The 25,103-nt window shown below is 43.4% G+C and overlaps 1 protein-coding gene across 4 annotated transcripts in view; it reads left to right on the forward strand.

Annotated features, from left to right (window-relative positions):
* The window catches only part of SLC36A1 (solute carrier family 36 member 1), a 69,808-nt gene that overhangs the window by 14,369 nt on the left and 30,336 nt on the right, over positions 1 to 25,103 (forward strand). For 2 of the 4 annotated variants that reach the window (XM_063085405.1, XM_063085406.1), the window contains exons 5-10: positions 227 to 322; positions 2,264 to 2,348; positions 2,757 to 2,975; positions 7,496 to 7,594; positions 10,207 to 10,373; positions 12,798 to 12,967. In XM_063085405.1, the coding sequence (XP_062941475.1) occupies positions 227 to 322; positions 2,264 to 2,348; positions 2,757 to 2,975; positions 7,496 to 7,594; positions 10,207 to 10,373; positions 12,798 to 12,967 (836 nt within the window). Of the gene's footprint in view, positions 1 to 226; positions 323 to 2,263; positions 2,349 to 2,756; positions 2,976 to 7,495; positions 7,595 to 10,206; positions 10,374 to 12,797; positions 12,968 to 21,408; positions 21,757 to 22,753; positions 22,792 to 25,103 lie in introns of those variants that run through there. The other 2 variants (XM_063085403.1, XM_063085404.1) reach the window with 2 other exon arrangements.

Raw genomic sequence — 25,103 nt, forward strand, 5'->3', positions numbered from 1 at the left:
TTTATAATGATGATTCTTCTAGCTGGTCGTTAATTATAATGAAAGTAACCATCCAGTTGTCAGCTTAACACTTCTGGTCCTTGAAAGCATTAGTTACAGGACTCAGAGTGGTGCTTCAGGGTGACAGATAGGGAACTGGCCCAGGTCTCAGTGGCCACATTTGTTCAGTCACTGTCATTGTCTAATCCTCACACTTGCTCTTCCTCTCTACCTGCCCTTTTTCCAGACTGAACAAACCCTTTGTGGACTATGGGGATACTGTGATGTATGGACTGGAATCCAGCCCCAGCTCCTGTCTCCGCAACCATGCGCACTGGGGAAGGTAACTGGTTTCCTCTTTCCTTTGGGCTGTGGCCTCCTTGTGTTGACGCCTTCACATAGGGAGGCATGATGTGGGAGACTGTGTAAGGAATGGAAAGAGTGGTGTTTGGGTCAGTGGCTTGGGTTCTAGCTCAGCTCTGCTTATGGAAAGTTGTGTGATCCCTCCCCTGTCAGGGCCTCAGTTTCCTCATCAGTAAAACATGGAACCTGGCCTGAAAGGTCTCTAAGGGCCATTCCAGGTTTGACAGTCTGTCCCCACTCATTATATTTGATTCACTCATTTGTTCAACAACTGTATTTAAGTACTCTCTTATAAGTGGCACAAAACAGTTCTAGGTAGAGAGGGAAGATTCCCTGGGGTGCGTGATGTGGCTTCCGCGCTCCATAGGCTGGTAGTCTGTGTAAGGAGAGAGATGCATGTGAAGAAAAGCCAGAGAACAAGACCAGAGATCAGTGATAGTATACACTGATAGGAAGAGAGTGTTGTGAGATAGAAGTATATCCTAGGTGCTCAGTGGGAGGAACTTGAGAGATTCTCTCATCCAGCTGGGCCAGATGAGACAGCACATGGTAGGCAGGAGAAGAAAGGACTTCCAGGAGGAACCAAGGTGAGCTAGAACAAAGCGGGGAGGTGGGTTTGCCAGGAGGTGAGGAGTGTTTGGAAATTTCTCCTTATGGTAACTTTTCAGGTGCCTGGCGGGAAATATTCTATTTTATGTTTCTGATATCTAGATGTTGGGAATTGATACCATCAAGGGCTGATTCTTTTTTTTTTTTTTTTTTTTAAGTTAAGCTGCATTAAAACTATTTTTTCTAGAAAAGTTTCTTTTAGTGTTCATAGAGGAAACTTTTACCTTCATTCGTAGTCACCTTCATCTTGTGATGCATTTTATGTAAGTCTTTTGACAAAATTATTTTCTGTGACTGGGAGAAGCCAAATTGCCAAGTGACCACTGTAGGTTGATTGGTTGTTAATTTTTCCTTCCTTTCTTACCTGCTTCCTTTCTTCCTTCCTTTCCTTCATCCCTCTTTTCTTTTTCCCTCCCTTCCTTCTTTTAATAAAATTCATGCCCTTTTAATGTGTGCTCATAGTAAAAACACTTTTTTGAACAAGATAAAGGGACATACAGTGAAAAGTAAAGGTAATACTGGTCACAGTTGCATGGTATCCTTTTGGAATTTTCTGTATATATACAGACATACTGTGTTCTTAAAATTTTTTTGCACAAATTGACCATACTAGGCATACTGTTTGAAAACTTACCTTTTCCCTTTAAATATCTTAGACAATTTTCCTCTGTCAGCACATATAGATTTGATACATTCTTTTAACTGCTGTGTGTTCCATTTAAGACTGGTCTATAATTTAACCACTTTCCTTTTGGTGACCCTTCAGGTTGTTACCAGCTGTTGTTATAACAATGCCTCAACTGGAAATCTGTTGTGGTACATCTATTTCTGTGTACTTATGTGAGACTGGGTTGGTGTTGGAACCAAGTTAGAGAAAGAGACAGTGAAAAGGTCCACTTCCTGGTCTTTGGTCTTGTGGGCTCCCTGTAGCTTTAGAAGAAAAAAGTGTGAGATGGGATGGGTGGGCAGGTGGGTAGGTAGGAGGCCAAGGGACTGGGTAGTAGTCCTGGTGTCTGTGCTCTGCCTTGGGGGCTGCCTGACCTCATGCATCATTCTAGACTAGAAACCAGGAAGGGGACCTTGGAAACTACATGGATAGCACCTACCTCACTTTCCTCCAAAAGCTCCAGACTGGTGGCACCTAGCACAGTTTCTTCTCTTACTTTGTCACCTTGCTTGTTCTTGTCACCTGTTGGGAAGAGACAACTGTTGTGATGACTTGGGAAAAAGCACTATTTAAAACACTCATTCCTCTGGGAGTCTTGCATTTTTATTATAATGGTCTTTGTGTTCCTTCCTTCCCCATCTCCAGGCACATTGTGGACTTCTTCCTGATTGTCACTCAGCTGGGATTCTGCTGTGTCTATTTTGTGTTTCTCGCTGACAACTTTAAACAGGTAGGGTCCTGGATTTAAAAAAAAAAAAAAGATGGAGGATGCGAAGAGATGATGGAATTTCTTTTTAGGATTCCTTCCAAGCCAGTTTTGGTCAACAAAAGAGCTATGGTTTTAATACTGACATAGAATTGTCTTTTGCTTGATTCTCATCTAAAGACCTAGGGCATAGAGGAAATCCTGCATGTCCTCTCCTTTCTCCTGTCTTAGGTGAAATATGATCAAACTTAGCCCAGACACTTAGGTTGCTGATGATAATCATGAAGATCCCCAGAGGAGGCTCACTGCTACAGACTTCCATAAGTTCTGTTCACAACCTGAGCCTTTAGTCAAGAACCTCCTCCAGTGGGAGATCCACTGGCCTTTGTCCCATAAGAGGCTTTCCTTTTTCTTTTCCTCTTCTCATTCTAGGTGGTAGAAGCAGCCAATGGGACCACCAATGACTGCCACAACAACGAGACAGTGGTTCTCACTCCCACCATGGACTCACGACTCTACATGCTCTCCTTGCTGCCCTTCCTGGTGCTGCTGGTCTTCATCAGGAACCTCCGAGTCCTGTCCATCTTCTCCCTGTTGGCCAATGTCACCATGCTGGTCAGCCTGGTCATGATCTACCAGTTCATTGTCCAGGTATGAGTCCAGGCCCTCCCCAATCCTATTAAATATCAAAGAAATAAACAGAACAAGTAGTTATATGCTGCTTATGTGTAGAGCGTTTAGATTAGAGGTTCTTAACTTCAGCACTGTTGACATACTGGGCCAGATAATTCTTTGTTGTGAGGGCTGTCCTGTGCATTGTCGGATGTTTAGCAGCATCCCTGGTCTCTACCCATTAGGTGCCAGTAGCAACCAGTCCCCCAGTTGTGACAGCCAAAATGGTCTCCAGACATTGCCAAACATCCCTGGGAGGCAAAATCACCTCCACTGAGATTGCTGGTTTAGACTCATTCTGATTAGATGGTCAATGCATGATCATTGTATACAGTTGGAAAATAGGGAAAAATATTAAGATGAAAATAAAAAATCAATTTTTCTAACCTGTATTTAGGTAAAGTAATTCTTTACCAACTCCAGTTTTATATTTATTTGTTGAAATTATGAATCCATTTATTGTGTCCCCACACCTCCCCATCGCTTAGCTCAGGTGGGCAGGTCTGTGGGGTAGAGTGAGAGAGAGCATCTGCATATAGACAGGTAGAAGATCAGGCTGAGGAAAATGTGCTTTTAAACACTGTGGCTGTTAGTGAAAAAGTTTATTTTGCCAAGATTCCAGAAAAGGAATAATGTAAAAGGTGAGTAAAAGCATGACTTAAAAAAAGTTATTTAGATTTAATTCTCCAAATAATTCATCAACACGTATTCATTAAAATGCAGACAACACAAATACCTCTTGAATACCACATCCCCACACAGTTTCCTTCTCTCAGGGACCTACTGTGTGTGATTAGTCTGTTTCTTTCTAGAACCTATGAATGCATTTACATACTGTTTAAGTATGCAGAGAAATATATAATACAAAATTTGTGTGTGTTTTTCTAACATAATTTAAAAAAATTATATGTAGTATTCATCTGCCTTGCCTTTTTCCCTTGACAATGCCTTAAGGAGCTTTCCAAGTTGATATACCTGGCTCTACTTCATTCTTTTTAAGTGCTACATAGTATCACAGAGAACAGATGTGCCATAGTTTATTTAACCGGTCCCCAATCAGTGGAGTATTGGGTCATTTATCACTTTTAGTATGTTTCAGTATTAAGATAGTGAATATTCTTATTTATTTATTTATTTAAATCGACACATTGTAACTATACAAGCTCATGGGGTATAATCTGATGTTGTGTAATGATCGAGTCAGGGCAGTCAATGTAACCATCACCTCATGTATTTATCTCTCTCTGTGGGGAAAATATCCAAAAGCCTCTGCTAGCTGTTATGTAATACATAAAACTTAACTGTTGACCATAGTCACCCTACTGTCCAATAGGACACCAGAACTTATTCCTCCTGTCTAATTGTAATTTTGTACCTGTTGGCCAACCTCTCCCTGTTTTCCCTGCCTCCCCCCCACCCCCACTCCGGCCAGCCTCTGGTAACCACTGTTCTACTCTCAAGACAGTGAGTATTCTTATACATTCCTTTTTGTGGACATGTATAAATACTTATCTAAGATATTTATCTAGAGGTGCAATTGCTAAAGAGCATGCACTTTTGAATTTTTTATATTGTCAAGCTGCTTTTTCCAAAAGCTATGTACTGATTTCATAGAGACTCCCTTCCCCAGTACATAAGTGTCTGTTTTACCTCCCTAGCCAGCACTGGATGTACCAATCTTTTTAATTTTGGTCAATCTGATGGATGAACATTACTTAATTTTCACACAGTCTGCTTAACAATTACCCAGTTACCCACTGATATGCTTTCTAGGAAAACAGTGGGTCATAAAAAACAGAAACTTCCTGTACAAAGGAAGGGACATGATGAATTTAGATTAACATTGTACTTAGTGAGCATTTACTGTTTTTTCCTTGTCATGGTAAATCAGATGGGTGGCAGATACTGACTCTTCCTCTGCAGAAATATTTTTTAAAACATAACTCTCAATGTCCCATTTTTCACGTGACTATCTATAGGGTCTGTGAACACGTGATCAACTGTTTCCATCCTCAAGCAAGGAAAAGTAAATAAATGCATGATTTGACTTTGTAATAAGAGCTCTCAAGAAGTGCCTGGAACATACTCCAGGGGACATAAAGGTGAAGTGAGTGAGGCCACCTCTCATAGACATGCATACGTGCTTCATTTAATTATAAACATCGCAGGTAGTTGGACTGTGGTGGTTGCTATAATCTGAGATCTGGGTGAGAGTTCAGGTTCCTGCAGCATCTCAGTCTCAGCTAACTGGTAGCATCCATCTAGAGTGATGTCTATGCACAGCACAACCTGCACTTTGAGAGGAGGCAGTCCTACCGATTTCATGAGAGCAGTTCTGAGCTTGCTTTGGGCCCAGCCATACGGTGTGCTGTGACCTTGCAGTGCTGTCTGCCATGGGTGCAGCATGGGAGGAATGGGGACTTGACGGTGTGTTAGCATCGTCACCGCCCACCGTACTGTGACCGCTTAATTGTGATGTGGCACACCTCTAAAGATGTGCCCTCTGGGTTACTTTTGTTGTTGCTGCTGCTGTTATTTGTTACTACTGTTCTGTTTTGGCATTTTGCCCTGCTTACTGTGAGGGTTCCCCTGCTGTCTGGTGTTGGTGAATTTTTTCCCTAATCCTCAGCATGTATGTGACTGATACTCTTGCTCCTCATGCACGTGCCATCGTAGGAGGCAGACCACAGTCTTCCACCTGAGCATGTTTCCCCAGACCTTCAACGTGGGATGATGTTCTGAGCAGAGTGCCTGCCCAGAGGGCAGTGCACATTTTTCATTCTGAAAGGCATTTTTTTCACAGTTATAACAATTCCAAAATTAGAGTACATCTTGCAATCCGTATGTACACTTAACAGCATCTTCTCAGAAAGCTGTTATTATTATAATTGATAGTACTGTAGAATTGAGGAAATATGTTGATAATGAGCTGATTTTAATTTGTGTGTTTCTTTGTAGATTAAACTTTCTCCATTTAGTTGGTTGGGTTATTAGTCAGTAGCAGTCATTAAGTGTGTAGAATTATATATTCCTTCTGCTGGTCTCATTCACAAGCATCCTCAGATGTGTACTGTAAAATTCCCCACCTGATACCTCAACCTGTGTGAATCTGGGAAGTAGTCATCCACTAACCAACAGATAACACCCATTTCCAGGAACTTAAGTTCCATTTGTGACTCAGGAATAATTACAGGGCAATATCATTTTCATATGTCATTGTAGAGCAGAAATACCCATTAGTCTGTCTTCATTCCAGGTACTGAAATGCTTCTTATATAGAAGTCTAACTGATTTCTTAGCAGGGGCCCAGAAAAAAGTATTTATTTTTATGTTTCCCAGAAACTATGGTATAGTTGCCTTGAAATCTTTGAAAGAGAAGCCTATTATAGAGATTATTAATAGATGTCCTTTTGTTTACCTGACTTTATTCTGTTACACTGTTAGAGCATCCCCCATATTTATCTAAATACCTATATAGTTAAATCAATTTTAAAACATTGTAAAAGGCAGTTTTAAAAATTTTGTTTTTATTTTAATCTAAGCAATATACGTACTTGGTTTAAAAAGCCAAATTCTAAAAGCACAGCAGTCTCTGAACCACCTCTGCCTGTCTTGGTCCTTCGACATGGTCTGTTGCCAGTGATCGTTGTTCAGTGTGAGCTGAGTAGGATCTGTGACCACACCTCCTCGTTTGCACAGCCTTACACTCTACCTGCAGTTAACAACTATCTTGCTTTTTTAAAACTTGCCTATTTTTTTTAAGGTTATTCTTGCTATTTTTCCCAAAATATTCCAGTACTCCTCTTGTGTGCCTCTTGATAATATTTTCCAAGTGTTCAAACTCATTGACAAGAATTAAAAATGAAAAAAGAGAAAGAGAAGAAAAAAAGGAAAGGAAAAGAGCTGATCTAGAAATCTACCACAATCCCTTTCAGCTCTGTGTGTAGCATTTATGTAGTCGTATTATAGCAAATACATACATTTAAAAAATATTTTCTCACTATTATTTCATAAGCAGTTTTTCATATTCTACTTAGTTGTCTCAATTTTTACTTTTTAGATGGTGCATAATATCCTGTGGTACAGTTGGTGTGTGGTTAATGACTTAACTGATCACTTGTTTGTGAGCATTTAGGCTGTTTTCAGTTACTTTGTTAAATAGCTTTGCTCAACTTTTTTTTGTCTTTTGATTTTTCTGCTTGAATTAAATTTCTGGGGATGGGATTACCTAGTGAAAGAATGTGACTCTTTTTATGCAAGCTCAAACATTTGACTTTTTAACAGTACATTGGGCTAGTCTTTCCTCAAAGCAAGTAGGGTTTTTCTCAGCTGAAAGAGAAAAAAATACAAAGGCTAAATGTCCCCAAATCCCATTAGGTATCAGACTTTCTCCTTTCAGAGAATCTTGGATTTAGGAAAAGGTATGACCTGTCTGATTCAAGGTTCAAATCTTGAATCTCTGTATCGCCTTTTGCTTTGTTTTGTTTTCTGTCTTTCAGAGGATCCCAAACCCCAGCCACCTTCCCTTGGTGGCACCCTGGAAGACCTACCCTCTGTTCTTTGGTACAGCCATTTTTGCATTTGAAGGCATCGGGATGGTAAGAGTTATGAGCCTGGTTGCCCTGGTGCCCTGGAAGTTCTTGCAGTGTGCTTCAATGAATGCTGAGGAATGCTCTTAGAAATTATGCTGAGACTTACTGGCCAGTTAGTGAATAGTGCTTTAGGGATATCATTGAAGTTTCATGGCTCCAACTTTTGAAGTTAAATTATACATAATTTTTAACTGTTTACATTCAAAAGCCGTCCTCTGCACACTCATCTTTTGTGTGTGTAGTAAGCAATAGTACATAGTAGTCAGGAATGCAGGGTGCAGAGTCAGACTGACTTGGGGGTAAGTCCTGGCTCTGCTGAAGAGTAGCTGTGTGCTCTTGCACAAAGACTTAACCTCTCCAAGTCTTCATTGTTTGCTTCTGAAAAGTGAGCGTAATGATCAGTAGCTGTTGGGATTAAATGAGGTATGTGTAAAGTGCTCTCTGCACAGTCCTTGACACAGGTAAGTGTTCAATAAATTTTTATTTTTATTAATAATATTATTTATTTTATTCTGAGGGTATGTGGAAAAATAGAAGGAAAAGATAATGCAAATCTTCTCATGAACTTTTTAAAATATGCACGTATTAAATCCGTACACATGTGAAAAATTTCTCTGCCCTAGGACATTGGCATGGTGTATTTTCTATGTGTAAAGGAGCAGCCTTCAGTCTTGGCTCAGCTTCCCCCCATCATTAGTGCGACTTCACAAAATCCTCTTCCTAAAGAGTAATCTGCCACTCAGTTGTACCTAATTTGATTTCTGTTTGTATTTTTCATAATAAAGGTCAGAATTCTTCTCTGAAGAAAGTTAGTTATTGGTCCTGTCGACCAAGGGCTTAGAAATGGGAAGAAACTTCTTTCATGGCATTTCTTTTTCTTTCTACTTCATTTCTCTCACACCTTTACTTTTAAGAAAATCTAGAAGCTGGACAAATTTTTTATCAAAAGATGAGTCCTGATGATTTGCCAGGTGTTGTAGATGGAACATGTTAAGGCTCTGACATCGTGGGGGAGGCTTTGTGAGTGACAGCGTGTAAATGGCTCATTATTCTGAGGTTTCAGACCTTTCCCTGTGCTCTCTCTTGGGGCTTCTCATTGCCCATGAGGACTGTCCTGCCTTGATTTGTAAACACTGTGGTTCCCTGCTGCTGGGGCAGAGGCCTGAGTGCTACCGTATTTCAGCAGTAAGAAAGAGATTCCAAGAACTCAGGACTTGAAAGAAGAGGTTGAGAAAGTCTGGAAAGATGCCCAGAGACTAAATTTTTATCAATTTCCCCTGACAGCCCAGTGCAGAAGTTGTTCTTTGCTTCATTTCATTAGCCAAGTCTTGGATACAGAGTCATTCTGTAAACCTTGTTATCTGTTACTTCAAGATTCCTTTGTACTTTCCATTTTTACAATGGAGAGAGAGCACTGCTATTTTGATTTAGTTTTAGATTTAGGGGTTATTCAGTGTGTCAGGGTAAAATGCCAGGTTGCACACTGTGCTGTCTGTATTTATGCAGCTGACCCAGGCCTGATAGGACACAGAGATGAGCTTTCTGCTCTCTGGCTCTTTGTATTGTTGGTCTGAAGGAAACAGATGCATGAGTTTAGAAGCTGTTTCTAATTGGTTGTGGATTAACTGAAGTGTGAGACCCTGGAAGGGGGGGTGGGGGTTGAGGGCCAGACAGAGATGCAAAGCTGTGATGTTCCTCAGAATCCAGGCCGTGGTGCCAGGTGTATACAGCACAGACCAGTTGTGCCTTGTGGCCTCATGCACTGCAGGAAAATGAGTGTCATGACTAGATCAAAGAGAGTTTGTGGGGCAGCTAGACATTGCCCTGCGTTGCTTTTCCTCATTGGCCGTACCAGATCCAGTTGATAGATTGTGCAGATTGTCACAGTCAAACCTTCTATGTTCCCCGTTTCTAAATGAACTCATCTTCATACGGGGCCTTTACTTTGCTTTCATCAAAGTTAAAGAATGTCCCCTTTTATGACAAAGGAGTCAGCTAAGGTAAGTGACTTGAAATAGGAGTCTGGAAATGGGCTTTGTTAAGCACCCAAGTCTTGAAATCCTCTATGGACTCATGCTGACTCCTGCAGCTCCGTTTCTCTAACTTAGAAATTTAATCTGTCACTGCTGGTGCCTGCACCTATTGAGGTAAGGAAATACTTACTGGGAACTAGAACGACAATTTTCCCTGGCCCATATTTTACATTTTTTAGACAGGTGAGCAAGGAGCTGTGATCTCGGGTTAGGTACCATGCAGGCATGTTGTGAGAGGGTCTGCTGGTTGCCACATGGCTTCTCTCATGGGGTGAGAATCAATCGACAGCCGGAGTGCAGAGCGCCGGCAGGCCAGGAATCCTGCACTCTCATCCTGCACCACCCTTAGCTCTTAGGACTTCCTGCTCTGACAATGGGCTCGAGTCCCTTCTAGTCCTGAATGTACGAGTGTAACTTCTGATGAAATAACCTTGATTTTTTTGTTTGTCTGTCTAGTAAGGGACAGATGTGCTTTTGAGAAATTCTGGGGATAAAGAAGTTTTTTCTGAGGATTTTAATTTTTTTCTTGGCCATTAATCTTGCTTTTTTCTGTGCTTTCTCTCCTCTCTGACTACTCTCTTCTAGGTTCTGCCCCTTGAAAACAAAATGAAAGATCCCCAGAAATTCCCACTTATCCTATACTTGGGAATGGCCATCATCACTGCCCTCTACATCAGCCTGGGGTGTCTGGGGTACCTGCAATTTGGAGCTGATATCCAAGGCAGCATAACCCTCAACATGCCCAACTGCTGGTACGTGGGGGAAGGTGGGAACCCAGGAGCACTGAATATTTTAAAAAATTAATGGATCAGAATGTGTGTTCTTCCTCTTACATATCTCTTAAATCAGACCACCATCCCCAGCCACCAACACCCCTCATAGGCTGCCCTGAACTTCGTTCTTCGTTTGGATGGGTAGTTCCTCTGGAGGTTTGTACTGAATCCATTGGTTGATCAGCTGCCTGTTCAGCCATTTCTCCTTGGAAATCCTGAGCCTGGAAGGGCTGAGTATCCAGTCCGTTCACCTTAAACCATTCCAAGTAGATGGGGAAAGAGGAGGGCACATCTGCATTTGGTGACCAGCTTCCGCTATGTCTCCCCCTTGGCTGTCAGAGGCTTGATGTGCAGGCGGGAGCATCTCACTGTGGACCAGGGGTCATCAGTAGCCCTTTTTTACCTTTCTTTCATTGGCAGGTGTATTGTAAGGAAGCACAGAGACAAAATGAAATGCCTCCTAAAAAGGTAGATGTCATAGGGTGTATGCTAAGCAACAATTTTGTTTTGAAGATTAAAATCTCATTGTGGAGAGTACCAGTTAGCAGGCACTGAGAAACCAGTTGAGTGTCCCAGGGAAAAGAATAACCTTTCAGTCTAGCATGGCTGATCTGCCCGTGTGTGCTTTAAGAGTTCTGATCAGTGAGGCTTTGGGCAAGGACAGATTGAGAAAATTGAGAAAAATGTTTATTCAGTAATGTCAGCATCTAGCACGGGACAACCTAATCAGCAGGGGTCTGGGGATTAAATTTGTTGCACTGCCAGCCAAATGGTAGCCCTGAAGTGAGCTATTTTGGAGAAGTCTTTTTTCTCTTTCCCTTCGGTGCCTCCTTTTAAATTTTCAGGTGTTCCTGCCCTTCCAAGAGGGAAGAGTCAGGAGGTAGCTTGGTGTAACTGTGTCACCTTTCCCTGGAAGATAAGTGGATTGGGAACAGCAGAAGGAGCTACATAATCTGAAGCTTTAAACGAGCATCTGTCTTCTTCTCTCTGACACCCCAAACCCAACTGCTCTAATCTTTCTGCTCCTTTTGGGTGTGATTTATTTGACCATCTCAGCAAGTGACTCTCTTGATTCCAGACTTTGAGACACTCCAGAGGGCTTTCATGCTGCTCTGAGTTGAATTACAGAGCCACCAGCTGATTTTTCCAAAGAGTTTTTATTATCTGTTGTTGGAGTGAGTAAGACCTTTTGCCGAACTCAGTCTTTCCCAGAGTGTTCTGCTTATAGGATAAGAACATTTTCTAGGTATTAAGTTCAACCCCAGAGAAACTCAGTGCACAGTATACACACAATAGATTACCACATTTAAATAGATTTCCAACAAGGGCGGCCAAATGTGGTAATCTTTTGTGTGTATACTGTGCATTGAGTTAAGTACTTAGGAATCTGACTTGATCATCAAAGAGAAGGGTCACTCTGCCCCTAAGCAAAGCTCCGGTTAGGGCAGAGTGGACCCTTCCCTTTGATGATCCAGTCAGGTCCCTAATTACTTAATGATCACAGCAGTGGAGGCACTGGGGTGATGAGACAGAGATATCCCAAAGTGAGTAAACAGTTTCCCTAGGAAGGTACACATGAAGTGGTGGTAGGAAGGCACCCATAGTGGAGTGGAAAGATGGATTCTGCTCTGCCTCTTGGTCCTGCATGGTCACCATCCGAGTCTAGGAGCACTGAATTGGATGGGAAGGACACAGATAGACTTGTTACATTTTAATTGTATTTTTAATTTTTATTTTTGAGAGGATATAAGCCCATATGCCCATAGTAAAGATTCCAGTGTTCAAAAGATATACAGAGAAGATTAAGCTTTCACCCTCACCCCCACTCCAGTGCCCAGTTTTACAATTTTCTATTTCAGAGGCAACCATTTTGCCAAGTTTCTCGTGTTTCCTTCTGAGATGTTTAGTGCATGTTACAATGTCGATCATGTGCACACGTGCGTGTGTGTAAAGGGGTGTTTTTTCCCTCTTTTTTTCTTTTTTTAGACAAATTGTACCACTCTGTAGACACCGTACTGCTTCATGCTTTTTTCACTTGATAGTATATCGTGGAGATAGTTCTATATCAGCACCTAGAGTTCTTCTGCCTTAGACTTTTTAAGAGCTTTATGGAGACACCATGATTTATTTAACCAGTTCACCACTGATTAACATTAAAATTGTTTTCAGTTTTTCATTCTTAAATAATGCTGCAGTGAAATATTTTGAATATAAGTTTTTGTGCACATGTACAAATGTATCTGTGAGATAAATTCCTAGATGTGAAACTGCTGGGTCCGAAGGACATGTGTGTTTGTAACCTTGACAGTGTTGTCACATTGCACTGGGATGGTTCTGGACTCTCACTGATCATGTGTAAGCATGCTGAGTAGCCTTCTGAAAGCATCCTGCCTCTCTCTGTAGGTTGTACCAGTCTGTTAAGCTGCTCTACTCCATTGGGATCTTTTTCACCTATGCTATCCAGTTCTACGTCCCAGCTGAGATCATCGTCCCCTTCTTTGTGTCCCGAGCACCCGAGCATTGTGAGTTAGTGGTAGACCTGTTCGTGCGCACGGTGCTGGTTTGCCTGACATGTGAGTAGAAGACAAGATAATCGCCTTGTTTCTTTTTCCCCAAAGGGCCCCAACCCCCAAGGGCTTTCATGAGACAAAGCATGTATTGTGAAACTGCCTGTGCCATGTAAGCAGAAAACGTGGCACATTGTCTCACTTTCAGAGCTGAGCACACGCAGATGGTGAAGTGCATTAATTATGTATGTGCTCCAAAGGACACGGGTACGAGGACAGCAGTGTACTTACAGATGTGGTATGAAATGCTGTGGAGATGTCCATAATTCAGAGTAAAGACAAACAATCACTCTCCCATATTAAATAAGGTAAAAGTCCAAAAGAGAGCCATTTATCCCATATCTGTAATGAATATAGGTTGCTTTGGTAGAGGGTGCATGTTTGTGTTTCAAATGGTTGTTTTTGCGGTGTGATGATCTATTCCTTAGATTTCATTTTGAGCCTGTATGATAGATACTATTCTTGATCTTTTTTGATGTTGTTTTTATTAAATATACTTCTTAGAAAATTTCTGTTGATTAACCTAGATATTTGATTTATCACTTTGTGTTTTATTCCCCTTCCTCTGATCCCATACCAAGGGGTATGAGTTAAAAGACAGTATATCACCTTATTTGCTGTTGATTGAAAATTGGTATAAATTTTAAAAATAAAAATAATATTTTTTTGTAGCTTCTGTGAGTTGGTAGACTAGAGAATCCCTGAACAAATTGGTCTATAATATCTAATTTAAATTTCCAGGAGATTAGCCTGGCCAGTTAGCTTACTTGGGAGAGAATCATGCTAGTAACACCAAGGTCAAAGGTTCAGATCCCCATACTGGCCAGCCACAAAAAAAAAAAAAAAAAAAAAAAAAATTTAGGTTATTTGCAATTGTTTGGAAATCCTTGAAGCATAGGTTTCTCTTTTTTGGCTGTATTTGGCTTTTCTTTTTCTTTTTCTTTCTTTTTTTTTTTTTTTTTAGACTTTATTCTTTTGGGACAAGAACCTCTTATTATATTGAGACTTCCCTGGAAGTTTCCTTAAATTATTCAGTCTGAGCCTCTGTCTTTGGAATAATGATAGGTCTGTCTGATTTTTTAATTGAACCAGAGTTAAATGCTTCAGGGCTGAAAGATGTGAGTGTTGTCCAGCATTCGCTCGTAGTCTGGGAAGTCAGAAATGACTCTGTTGGTTGACTGTTGGTAAGAGGAAGGCAGGCGAGAGGCTGTCGGTTCTTTTCATCCACTCATCTAAACGTGAACAGATGCCTGCCCTGGAATTTAAGCCACCTGCACTTCTCTTCTTCATTTCACGTGAAGGACGTGGGTGGAAGCTCAAAAAAGCTCAGCATCCTGGATCTCTTTGAGGAAAGAACATACTAGAACTAAGGAAACAAAGGCATTCCCATGACCTTCTGATGTAGTCCTGGGTAGCACTCTTAAGGATTTCTTGGCAGAGTGGGGCTGGGTAGGAGCAGGGCAGAGGGTGAACACCTCGGATTCGCTAGGCCAAGAGCTGTTGGCAACCATGAATCTGGCTTCTCCTTGAAGCTTTCATTTGACAGACCTTCAGGCCCTCTCCCAGACCAGCCTATAAAAACAGCCCATGTGACAGCTAGTCCAGGGCCCAGGGCTGTCTGCAGCCAGTCCCTGCTCCCAGAGCTACTGAAAGGGAAGGAACATGGTATATCTTGCTTTTCCAGTAAACTGCCTTAAAGTGTGCTGGTAAGAAAGGATGCTTGGACTCTAGATTTTCATCCTCTCTTCTGCCAGCAGCTCCTGGTGCTTTGATTCAGATGTATATGTTTCCTCCATAGATGTATTAGTTCTCAGTGCTGAGGAGACAGCTTCCACGTGTACAGTATTTGTAATGTCCACTCTGAGGGCCCAGCTCTTGAATCCAAAGGGCGTTGTTAGAAAGGATGGGGATAACTGAAATAATTTGCCTTTTTAAAAAGTGGTTCCTCTAGAAAAAGTCTGCCTAGGTAAAATGTGCTAAACTGACTATGTAGCTCCTTGTCCCTACCCAGTGGAGGTGGGGCAGAGGCATGGGGCTGATTCCCCCCAAGGCCCCGTTTTCTTCTCAAGCCTGGCCTAGCCTCCCTGTGGCATATGTCTTGCTCCTTATCGGGTTTGTTTCCACTGTACCCCGCAGGAAGCAGCATCTCTGGTTTAGACCTCGTGCTATCCTCAGATGCCTCTTGGTTTTTGCTTGACTTTTCCTAGCTCTCTCTGGGGGTCTCATCTCCTTTCTACAGCACGATGCTCAAAGGACATAGGCTGCTTTTGATCTTCAAGTGCACATGGTTGCTTTCGCCTTCTCCCGTGATCTGTTTTGACTGAGCGTTGTGTCGTCATCCTGTTAAAGAAGGCAGGCCCTTCATCTATGAGAGCACTCCAGCTTCTCTTACCTTCCCTGGAGACTTTGAAGTAATTGTAGGAATCAGTAGACGCCGTCCATGGTAGCAACAACTTCCGTGTATTTATATGAGTTGATTTTGTTCTTGCTTCTCTTTTCTTTCAGATCTTTTTGTACGAGATTGGTACACGATTTTAGATCTTTGATGTAGTTAATTGTTTTACATCATATCCATAAATTTTAATGGCAGCTTGTTTTATTGCTATTTCTGGTATTTTCCTGTATTTTTTCCAACTTTTCCTCCTCTTCCTCACCTTCCATCTCCAAGGGGAACAGGGAGCATTTGGTCCAGCCTCATTTTGTTTCCCCCTTGGAGTTCAACTTCCTCACCACCCTCCCCCATCCCCTAAAGATTGCTATGGCTGATGACTACTTTTTGGTGCTTAATTTAGGACTGTTAGAGATGAGGGGAGGGCAAATTAGTATTTCAGAGACTGGTGCTCATTTTGTTATGATTTCTTAGGGGACACTATTTACTTCCAGCACATATTTTTGGAAATGCAGACTTACCAGGTCACCTTATGTCCAGAACTTGTGTAGAAGGAAAGGCTGGAAGAGGCTGGCTTCACATGGGAGAATCCAGAGGTGTAGGATGCATGGTTTTGTTGGAGTCCTTGAGGCACTAACCTGCCCTTCAGTGATTCATACTAATTCTCTGTGGCATTTGACACATGAAACGTTTTACTTCAGGTAGGTGTGAGAATTTCAGAAACCTATTGTTGAAGATGTCATAACATAAAACTACATTAATTAAGAGGCCTGTTCAGACTGGAATGCACAGATACAAAACATTCCAAGCATTCAGACCTTTTAGAGCATGAAGCTTCCACATCCATGGTGGCTTCTTAGTATCCTTTGGCCTTTCACTCTTCTCAGTCTTGCAGCTGCAGTGAGGAAGGGGAGCATCATTAATTAGGTGTGCAACTGTCCCCCACCCCCATGCCCCCAGGAACCCTCACAAGGCTTTAGTTTCCTCAACGGTATGATATGAAGCATATCTGATCTTTAAGGTCTCGCTCAACTCCAAAATTCTGTGGTTCTATATAGCTACTTTGGGCCTGATTTTAAATTTCTACAATAATATTGTTCTTTAAAAAAGAAGGTTAAAGTAAAAACATTTGGGAATAAAAGAAAAAAAATCCCAATATTCCACTGACAACAAAATTTTTTTTTCTTTTTATTTTCTATGTCTTAATTCTCATGGGTACATTGTAAAAATAGTTGCAGTCATAGTACACATATACCTTTGTCTTTCACGTTTTATTTAATATAGCATGAATTTTTATATCATTTATTAATGTTTTCATGACTGCATGGTATTCCATTGTTGACGGATCATATTGACTAAACTACTCCTTTAATGTTGGTCATGTAGGTTGTTTCCCTTGCTTTTATATTTTTAAAATTTATACCCCCACTAAATGAAATTATATACCTGTGCAAGAATATTGTTCATTTTAAAGGGAGATTTCTAGATATTTAAAAGTTATGCGCATCAATCATAAAATAGCAGAAAGAGCTTCCTGACAAAGGAGCTGTAAGTGTCCAAGGTATTTCTGTGTGTTTGTTCTTTTAAGTGCTTTTCTCTTCTCTTGTGCATAAGTCAGCTCTTTCTGATGCTTGTTCAAAACCACAGGCTCCAGAATCATGATCATTTCCTTCTCGGAACATGACCGTTTGCCTCATGTTGCTTCAGCAGTTGAAAGATCTCATTCTTACTGTCTCTTAGCCCGGAGGGAACATGTTCTGTAATACCACTGGAGCCCTCTTGGCTAATCATGTGGTCTGGATTAGGTTGTCCTCGGTACCCCTTCTGTATGTGCCACGTCTGAGCTGCTGCTGAGAGCTGTGTAACTGCTGCTGAGAACATGCTCTCTTCCACTTCGGATGGGGTGTGGTTTTTTAAGGAGGAAAGGGAGGGGAGGGTAAGAGGGGATGTTCCTACTTGGCTGCTTCCTAAGATATCTAACTTCTTGGTTTTCTCTTTCTAGGGGGCTTTAACTCCTAGAATAACGATATTTAGTGCTACAAGTGGCCTTAGTTGCCCCTGTATCTTTCCTAAGTAGTTGATTTCTGCCTCTAAAATTAAAGTCATTTTCATGGTGGCAAAACAGATTCCCTGCTCTGGAACCCTGGGGGCCATTTATACTGATTTGGTCGGGCATCTGTTGCTTCCTCTCCCCACCATATCAGTGGGAGGCGGAGGCTCAGTCTTCTTGCCTTTCCCCCATTATCTTTCTCCAATGTCAGGCTTTATTTAGGTTTAATTGTGGCGTACAAACCAGCTAGGACAGGAAGAGGGGCTTCCCTTTGCAGTCCTGTGGTCCTGGCTTTAAGAGAAGACTAGTGTTTTTCCCCTTTAAAAATCTCAGTTAAGGATATTTTTATTAAGCATGCTTATCTTGTGTAGTAAAAACAAGTTTTTAGATTGTGTCATGATGAAGTGGAAGATCTCTGTCCAATCTGAGAAAAGATTCTGATCCCACAAGCCTCTCTTTCTGTTTCCACTTAACTCTTATCACAGAATGGAGCCTATATTTGACTCCACTTGACGTGTATCATGGTGGGCCCACACGTCCTGCCAGGTGAGAGAGGGCAAGGAGATGCAGACTCAGGGCTGGGAGGAGCCAGGCAGGTTACTTGACTTGTCTCCTGCCAGAGGCTCCTTTCCTCTAATGATAAAACCTCCCTTCTCTTAAGTGGGCTTGAGCTTCTGTGGAGACACTCACGTGGCTGGCACTGGAGGAATAACTCACACTCCCTTTAATGGTAAAAACCAGGTGGGCTAGAATCTACCTTTTGGATACAACCATGTGTTCCAGGAGAGGAATCCTATCACTTGTGAGCAGCACACGGTGTTTTCTAGTCATCAGTGAGCTGAGGGACATGTCCCAGAACACATTCCTAAGCGACTATAACTGGATTGCATAGTTCTTTAAAATTTCAGAGTCAAGTGAGACTTCAGAGATCATCCAGTGTTATTGCAGTCACCTTATTTCATAGGTAAATGAATTGAGGCTCACCATTCTGAGCCTCAATTTGCCCAGGGACACACAGCTTGTATAGAGCAGGGACTGGTGATAATATTAGTGAACAATTAAGTGTTTATTTTATTTTATTATTTTTTTTCCACCTGAATAAATGCATATTATTTCACTTTAATTATTTTTTTGCTGACCAGTACAGGGATTGAGCCCTGGACCTTGGTGTTAGCAGCACCACACTCTAACCTACTGAGCTAACCAGCCCACTTAAGCGTTTATTATGTGCTTTTAGTACTCTAAGTTGTTTATCATGAATGACTTCATCCTTAGTTAACAGGTAAATGAGTCTCGAAGAGTTTAAGTAGCTGGCAGCTCAGTGGTGGTGCTAGGATTGGAGCCTAGGCATTCCGAGTCCAGAGCCTGCTCCTTATGCACATTCCTATACCACCCTGTCGCTGGGCTCAGTTCTCCTTATTGCTGCCTCAGCGCTGTTTCTACTCCACTGGAACACTGGAGCTGTCACTATGAGGTTGACATTAGTCAGATAGAAACTCAGACCCCAGAGAGGGCAAGTGTCTTAGTCCTGGTCACACAGCAGACCAGCTCTTGCTGAGCGTTAGATTACCCATGATGAGAATGCTGTTTTGTCATCAGCCTACAATTTTAACCTCTAGTTTTCCTCCAAATTCAACTCTCAAGTTTTGGGGGATATCACCAACTCTGTTCATTTAGAAATAGCTAAGGGCTGAAACAGACCTTGTAGCTAAGGGCCTACGCTTTTTGTACACTTTCCAAAAGCTTGAGATCAGAGAAGATGTTAATGGGAATTGCTATTACAGTTGATTAATAGAAGAAGGAAAGATGAAAGATTGCCCTAGGGTATAAAACTGTGGCAGAGATGGATCTGAGACTACTGGATGTCCTCGTACTCCCTTTGTTATCAAGCTTTGAGACCCTTGTCTGGTTCTCTTTGACAAAACAGAAAGAAGTCAGGGCTCTGGCACTGGATTCTCTGCCAAACGCTCGTGGTGTGTCCCTGGGAGAGCTAGCCTGAGTGTCCACCTCCCCAGTTCTTCACAGATAGCATCTCTCTGCTGATCTGCCAGACGCCCTGTTCTCCCTCCTTCTTGGGTATTGTTCTGTGTTTTCTCACTCTTCAGGTCTCTGAAGTTACCGCACCAGGGGCTTGAGGTCCTGGATTCTAGTCCTGGTTCTGTCACTTTCTATCATTTACTTCTCTGGATCTCTTTCCACGGGGACAGCAATGATGTTTTGGAGTTTTATACCCATGTAGCTTAGGCAGATTTAGCAGTGCTTTCTACCAGATGACACTAGTCATTCTTCAGTGATGGAAATGTTCCGTATTTGTGCTGCCCAGTGCAACTAGGCACAGGTGGCTTTTGAGCCCGTGACATGTGGGTAGTGTGAATGAGGAGAGAAATTTATTTAACTCTAATTCATTCACATTTAAATAGCCATCTGTAGCAAGTATTGGACAGCACAGCTTCAGGGTAAGTGTGAGACAGGAGATGTGAATCTGCTCCTCCCCTGGTAAGTCTTGGTTCCCACATGCCTCTCATCTTACCGCAGGGAGTGGTATTCCAGTTTAAAAGTAAGAGTTTCTCTAACATCTGGTCTCTAAATGTAGTCCAATCCTTTCATCTGGTGCTCAGCCAAAGAAGCAGCCATCAATTCAGACACTGGAGGCAAAATTGGCTGCATCGGCCTGAGGTGTTCTGGCAGGTGCACCAGTGTGGTGCCTTCCTCAGAGTGATTCGACTACGTTTTTGCTTTATGAAACGAAGTTAGAACCAAAATCCCCATGTAAAATGTAGCTCTCTCGTAGGATTCTTGAGGTGATAGATGAGGTCTGGCTGGCTGGCTGGATGCCAGGGACATCCTGTTACAGCCCAGCAGTGGGAAAGACAATCTGTCAAACTATATTTGGTTACAAACAAGTTAATGATGCACTTTTCATGATCAGCAACATGAATGCTAGTGATGATGACATTCACATGTATTGCATCCCTGTTGTCACCAGGCCTTTTGCAGAATGCCTGCGTAACCTCATTTGATCATAATGCCATCTCTGTCATGTAGGGGCAATTAGCATCCCCATTTTGCCAATAAGAAAACTGGGGAATAGGAAGAAGCCATAATTTCCTCAACGTCACTCAGGTAGTTAGCAGAGGAGCCAGGGTTCTAATGCAAGAATCCAATTCCAGAGCCTGTCCTCGTCCACGAACCTGTGAAACACTGGCCTTTGCCCCCTGTGGAAAGACGAGTGAGATGGGAACAGAAGGTCATTGGGCAGTACAGTATGTGTGGCTGGGGAAGCCTTCTCCTCTTTGTTTTAAACAGCACTATCTGACGGTCTTGAAGGTGGCTGGAGTGGTATGGAAGCTGGTGGCGTCTCCTAACATAATCCACCATTCACCTTCGTCACATCCACCTTCCTCACCCACCCGTGGCTGAGTCTCAGATGCGGGGGCTGCTGGTTGTCTTGGCATAATGGTCACTGTGTGGGGATGTGCTTCAGAGGTCAACCTGAAGACAGAACTGCTTTGCCTTTTGCCTGTATAAAAGTACTCCATGAAATGGGGTTATCACGGCATCTTTCCAGGAGAAGGAATGTTCTTTTTGTTTGTTTCTTGTCAATCAAGTAGAGATGTTTATGTTGGAGGTGCCCTCAGTGGTAAGAAAATGAGCATTTGCTGAGAAACAGCCCACCTCCTTTTCTGCTCCCTACCCTCCCTCCTTTGGTACAGACCAGATTGCCCTGGAATGTAATTTGGTTCCTTTTCCTCAGAAGGACAGAAGTCATGCACTGTGGCAGGAAAAGAGCTGAAAGCTAGGGGACTGGAGCCAGGAGATCCAGGTCACACTCCCAGTTCTGCCGACCTTACAGTGTAAGCCCACTTATTCCACATCTCTGGGCATCTATTGTCCAGAGATTGGACTGGATAGTGTCTAAGTCTTCTTAGATCTCTCCATTCTGTAGGATGGACAGAGGCGGAGTGGGCTCTGGGCAGTCTTGAACAGGCATGTCCTCTCTCCCTGCAGGCATCTTGGCCATCCTCATCCCCCGCCTGGACCTGGTCATCTCCCTGGTGGGCTCCGTGAGCAGCAGCGCCCTGGCCCTCATCATCCCACCCCTCCTGGAGATTACCACCTACTACTCGGAGGGCATGAGCCCCCTCACCATCGCCAAGGACGCCCTGATCAGCATCCTGGGCTTCGTGGGCTTTGTGGTGGGGACCTATGAGGCCCTCTATGAGCTGATCCAGCCAAGCCAAACTCCCATCTTCATCAACTCCACCAGTGCCTTTGTTGTGTCGTGATCTGGGCATTCTCTGCACCTGCCCACCCCACCCCTGTGTGTCCCCCCAGTACTTGGCCCCAGAGCTTCAGGTATGGTCTAGGCTCCGGGGAGAGGCAGGTTGTTGTCTGGGAACCCCGCTATCTAGCAGCTGGGTCCGCTGGGCTGGGTGAGGCTGAGGGCAGGTGAGAGGGTGGGTAGCAGACATGGCAGGTGCCACCAGTAGCAGTGCTTTCACTGCGCATTTGTACTTATTTTAACCCAGAACTTTTCAAGTCTTTCCCTCACCATGCCTTCTCCCTTATCACCTGCCTCCCTCCTTCTGGCCCACCTCACCCAAATTATTCCTGTTGCACAGCTTACTTTATTTAAAACTTTTAGTGTCCCCCACCTCAAGTTTTCTCCTTTCCTGGGCCAGGCTAGATTACATAAGTGGGAGCTCTCCCTCTTTATAAAGCTTGGCCTCCTCTTCATCTTCCTCCCAAATGTTGTACCTCAATATTCTCCTACCTAGTCAGGTCTCCAGGGAGTGTCTGGACCTACCTAGTAGTTTAAAACCAGTCCCCAAAGCTGAAGTTTGTAATCTTTACTCTCTGGCTTCCTGTGACCCCGAGGGCAACACCTTTTCTTCTCTGAATTCCTCAGTGTGGGTCACAACACTGTATTCTTAATTGCTTCAGCTCTTGAAAGATATCAAGTGCTGCCTAAATGGAAGATATTTATATTTTATTTAAGATTAGATTTTTGTTTTTAGACTTTGTCTCTAGATCTGGGGTTATAATGAGTTGCTTCTTCCTTAGTAACCTTTCACTCAGCGTCTCCTGCGGAAAATGAACTTGCCCCAGGAACTGTCTGCTTAGGTCCTCCGCAGTCTTGGCTGAGTGCCCTGAAGGTTTTAATCAGAATCATCTAAGTGTGTACCTCTGTGGGGAGGCATGGATTTTACCTCACATTGACCAACCTGATTTCATACTGAAAAGATATTGAAGTACTCAGGAAATATTTGCTGCACCAGGCCTAGGGGAAGGATTTCCTAGTGGGCTGTGCTTCTGCCAAGGGAGGCCTAAAATGGTTGCTTTGTACATTCAGGCCATCTTCCACCCTCGGCCCCCAACAAGCAGAAGGAGTGGCAGTATTCGGTTGCCATCCTGCCAGGAAGGCACCCACTTCATTGCTAGGGATGAGAAACTGAGGTCAGTGTGCACAGAGTTTAAGTTCATAGACTTGACACAGCTGGTCTGACACTACGTGCGGTGCTCGGCTGTTTACAATCACTGGGAGCTGGGGCAGAGCCAGTGCCTGCCCCATGCTGCCTCCAGGACCTGGACTTCGAAAGGGACCACTGAACACTAATCATGACCCCTGTTCTTTGCCCAGGGTGCCTCCCTGAGTATCACAAGCAGCCTCAGGTTTGGCTCATCTCAAGCTCAGCCTTCAGATTCGGGAGCAAACTTCAGAGAAGGCAAAGAAAGATACATTGCCTGGCTTTGAGTTGCCTCTACTTCCCTCTTGGCATGAGAGGAGTATTTCAGAAGGCCATTCATTACCTCCCATTGTGTCAGCTGTGCGGGTGTGCATGCGTGTGTTTGTATGTGTGTAACCCAGCAGATTTCTTGTCTCCTCCACTCCTGTCATCAGGCTCTTGCTCACCGGGAGATACGGTTTGCCCTGAACGTTGGTTACAGGAGAGCAGCAAACATTTATCAGGAGTTTTGTTTTTGCGTTTCACCAAAGCTGGTAAGGGCTGTGACCTACCCTCACAGCCCCAGCTTTTTTTCTTTCTCATCCATTCCAAAGCCAGTGGAGCCAAACTGAAGGGGAAGGGACAGGAAAAGTGGACTCTCTCATTGCAGTGGCTTCTAACCTACCTGATAATAGTTCATCAACTTAGGAAGATGTCACCATCATTGACTTGTCCTCCCTTAGGAGAGTGACACTTTTCACCCACCCCTTCTGCTCCTTTGTGGTCTCTAACAGGTGCCTATGTGACCAAAGTTCTAGCTGGGATTAGCAGAGGCCCTGCCCTCTGGAGTCTCAGGCTTAGACTTTACCAAAGTGGGCCCAGAAACTGTTAGCAAGCTTGGGCTCTGGCAGCCCAGCTGTTACCTAGCTGTCATCTCACAGCAGTACTGAGAGTTGTTTTCAATAAGGTACACGCCAATGGAAGGGGGCCAGGTGTGTGTCCTGCCACGGCCTCCTCGCTGGAGGCATCTGTGCACTCGGAACTGCTAGAGGCAGTCCTGTCCAGGTGACTTCTGAGATTGGGACTGTGATGTTGACCTGAGGACTGGATGACAGAATACTGAGGTCCTCAGCCTCTCTTAGCAAAATGCAGGCTCTTGCTTCAAGGTCCCTGGCCCCAAGAATATGGTGTGTAGAAGCTGGCTCTGGCTCTGGGGTTTCTGGAAGCTAATTTGGCATGGCCTCTGCCCTTTGATCTCTTTCCTGTGCTCTTGCTGCATTGACAGCTGATTGTGTGGCCACTTTAGAAGCCCAGGCAAGGTGGATCCAGCTAGAGGACCTTCCTGGCTGTGCAGTTGTACGACTCTTAGGTGTCTAGTACAGGGTCAGCCAGGAGAAGTTGGCAGTGAGGGGACGTCCTTCCTTTTCTGCAAGTAGATCTTGGTGTTATCAGCACCATGTTCTATCAAGTGTGCTAACCAGCCGGCCCCCAAATTTGCAGTTTTATCAATAGTCTTAAAGTGTTGGTCCCAAACAGTACATTAGAAAGCTCATTTTCCCCCTCCCTATTTTCTTGTCTTAATTTTTCTTCTCAAATTTCTCCCTTCCTAGAATATCATCTCTGTTTAACACTACATGTTCACCTCATGATTTTGGAAGTGCACAATCTCAATTTATTCATGTTTGCAGCTCTCACTTCCCTGCTCCCAGCAAGGGGGTCTGTATTAGTGGGTTTTAGTCCAGTTGATCAGATGTTGAAGCAGGTCTCGCATCGGCCCCTGGTGGGAGTACAATACTGTTTCCTCGAAGAGGAGACACAGCACAAGTGGCAGGACTTGGAGATGAGGAGGTCAGTTTCAAGTCTGCCTTAGAACTTAGCTTTCCAAACTACAGATATCCAAGACCTCTAGGGGAAAGAGTGCGGCTTGTCTTTGAAATCAGGGTCAGTATCTTCAGACAATTAGTGCTGCTGTGACCGCATCAGCCCAATAGGTTTCTTCCCTTTCCTGTGTACCACTGAGTCATTCCCTGGCCAGAGGACATAAACAGTGCTGAGGTTGTCAGGGTAAGGGAGGTGGAAAATGAGGGTGGAGGGTGCCTGCCGTTCACTGTATTCTTTGGTTTAAACCAAGGTGATGGTGGGGAAGCTATTTTGTTTTAGTGAACAATAAAATGCTTCGATTGTAAAGCATGTCCACGGACGTGAATGAGAGGAATAAATGTCTGACAACAGGCCGTAATAACCACACAGTACTGT

Source organism: Cynocephalus volans, chromosome 2 (genome assembly GCF_027409185.1).
Source record: "Cynocephalus volans isolate mCynVol1 chromosome 2, mCynVol1.pri, whole genome shotgun sequence".
In the NCBI taxonomy this organism is placed as follows: domain Eukaryota; kingdom Metazoa; phylum Chordata; class Mammalia; order Dermoptera; family Cynocephalidae; genus Cynocephalus; species Cynocephalus volans.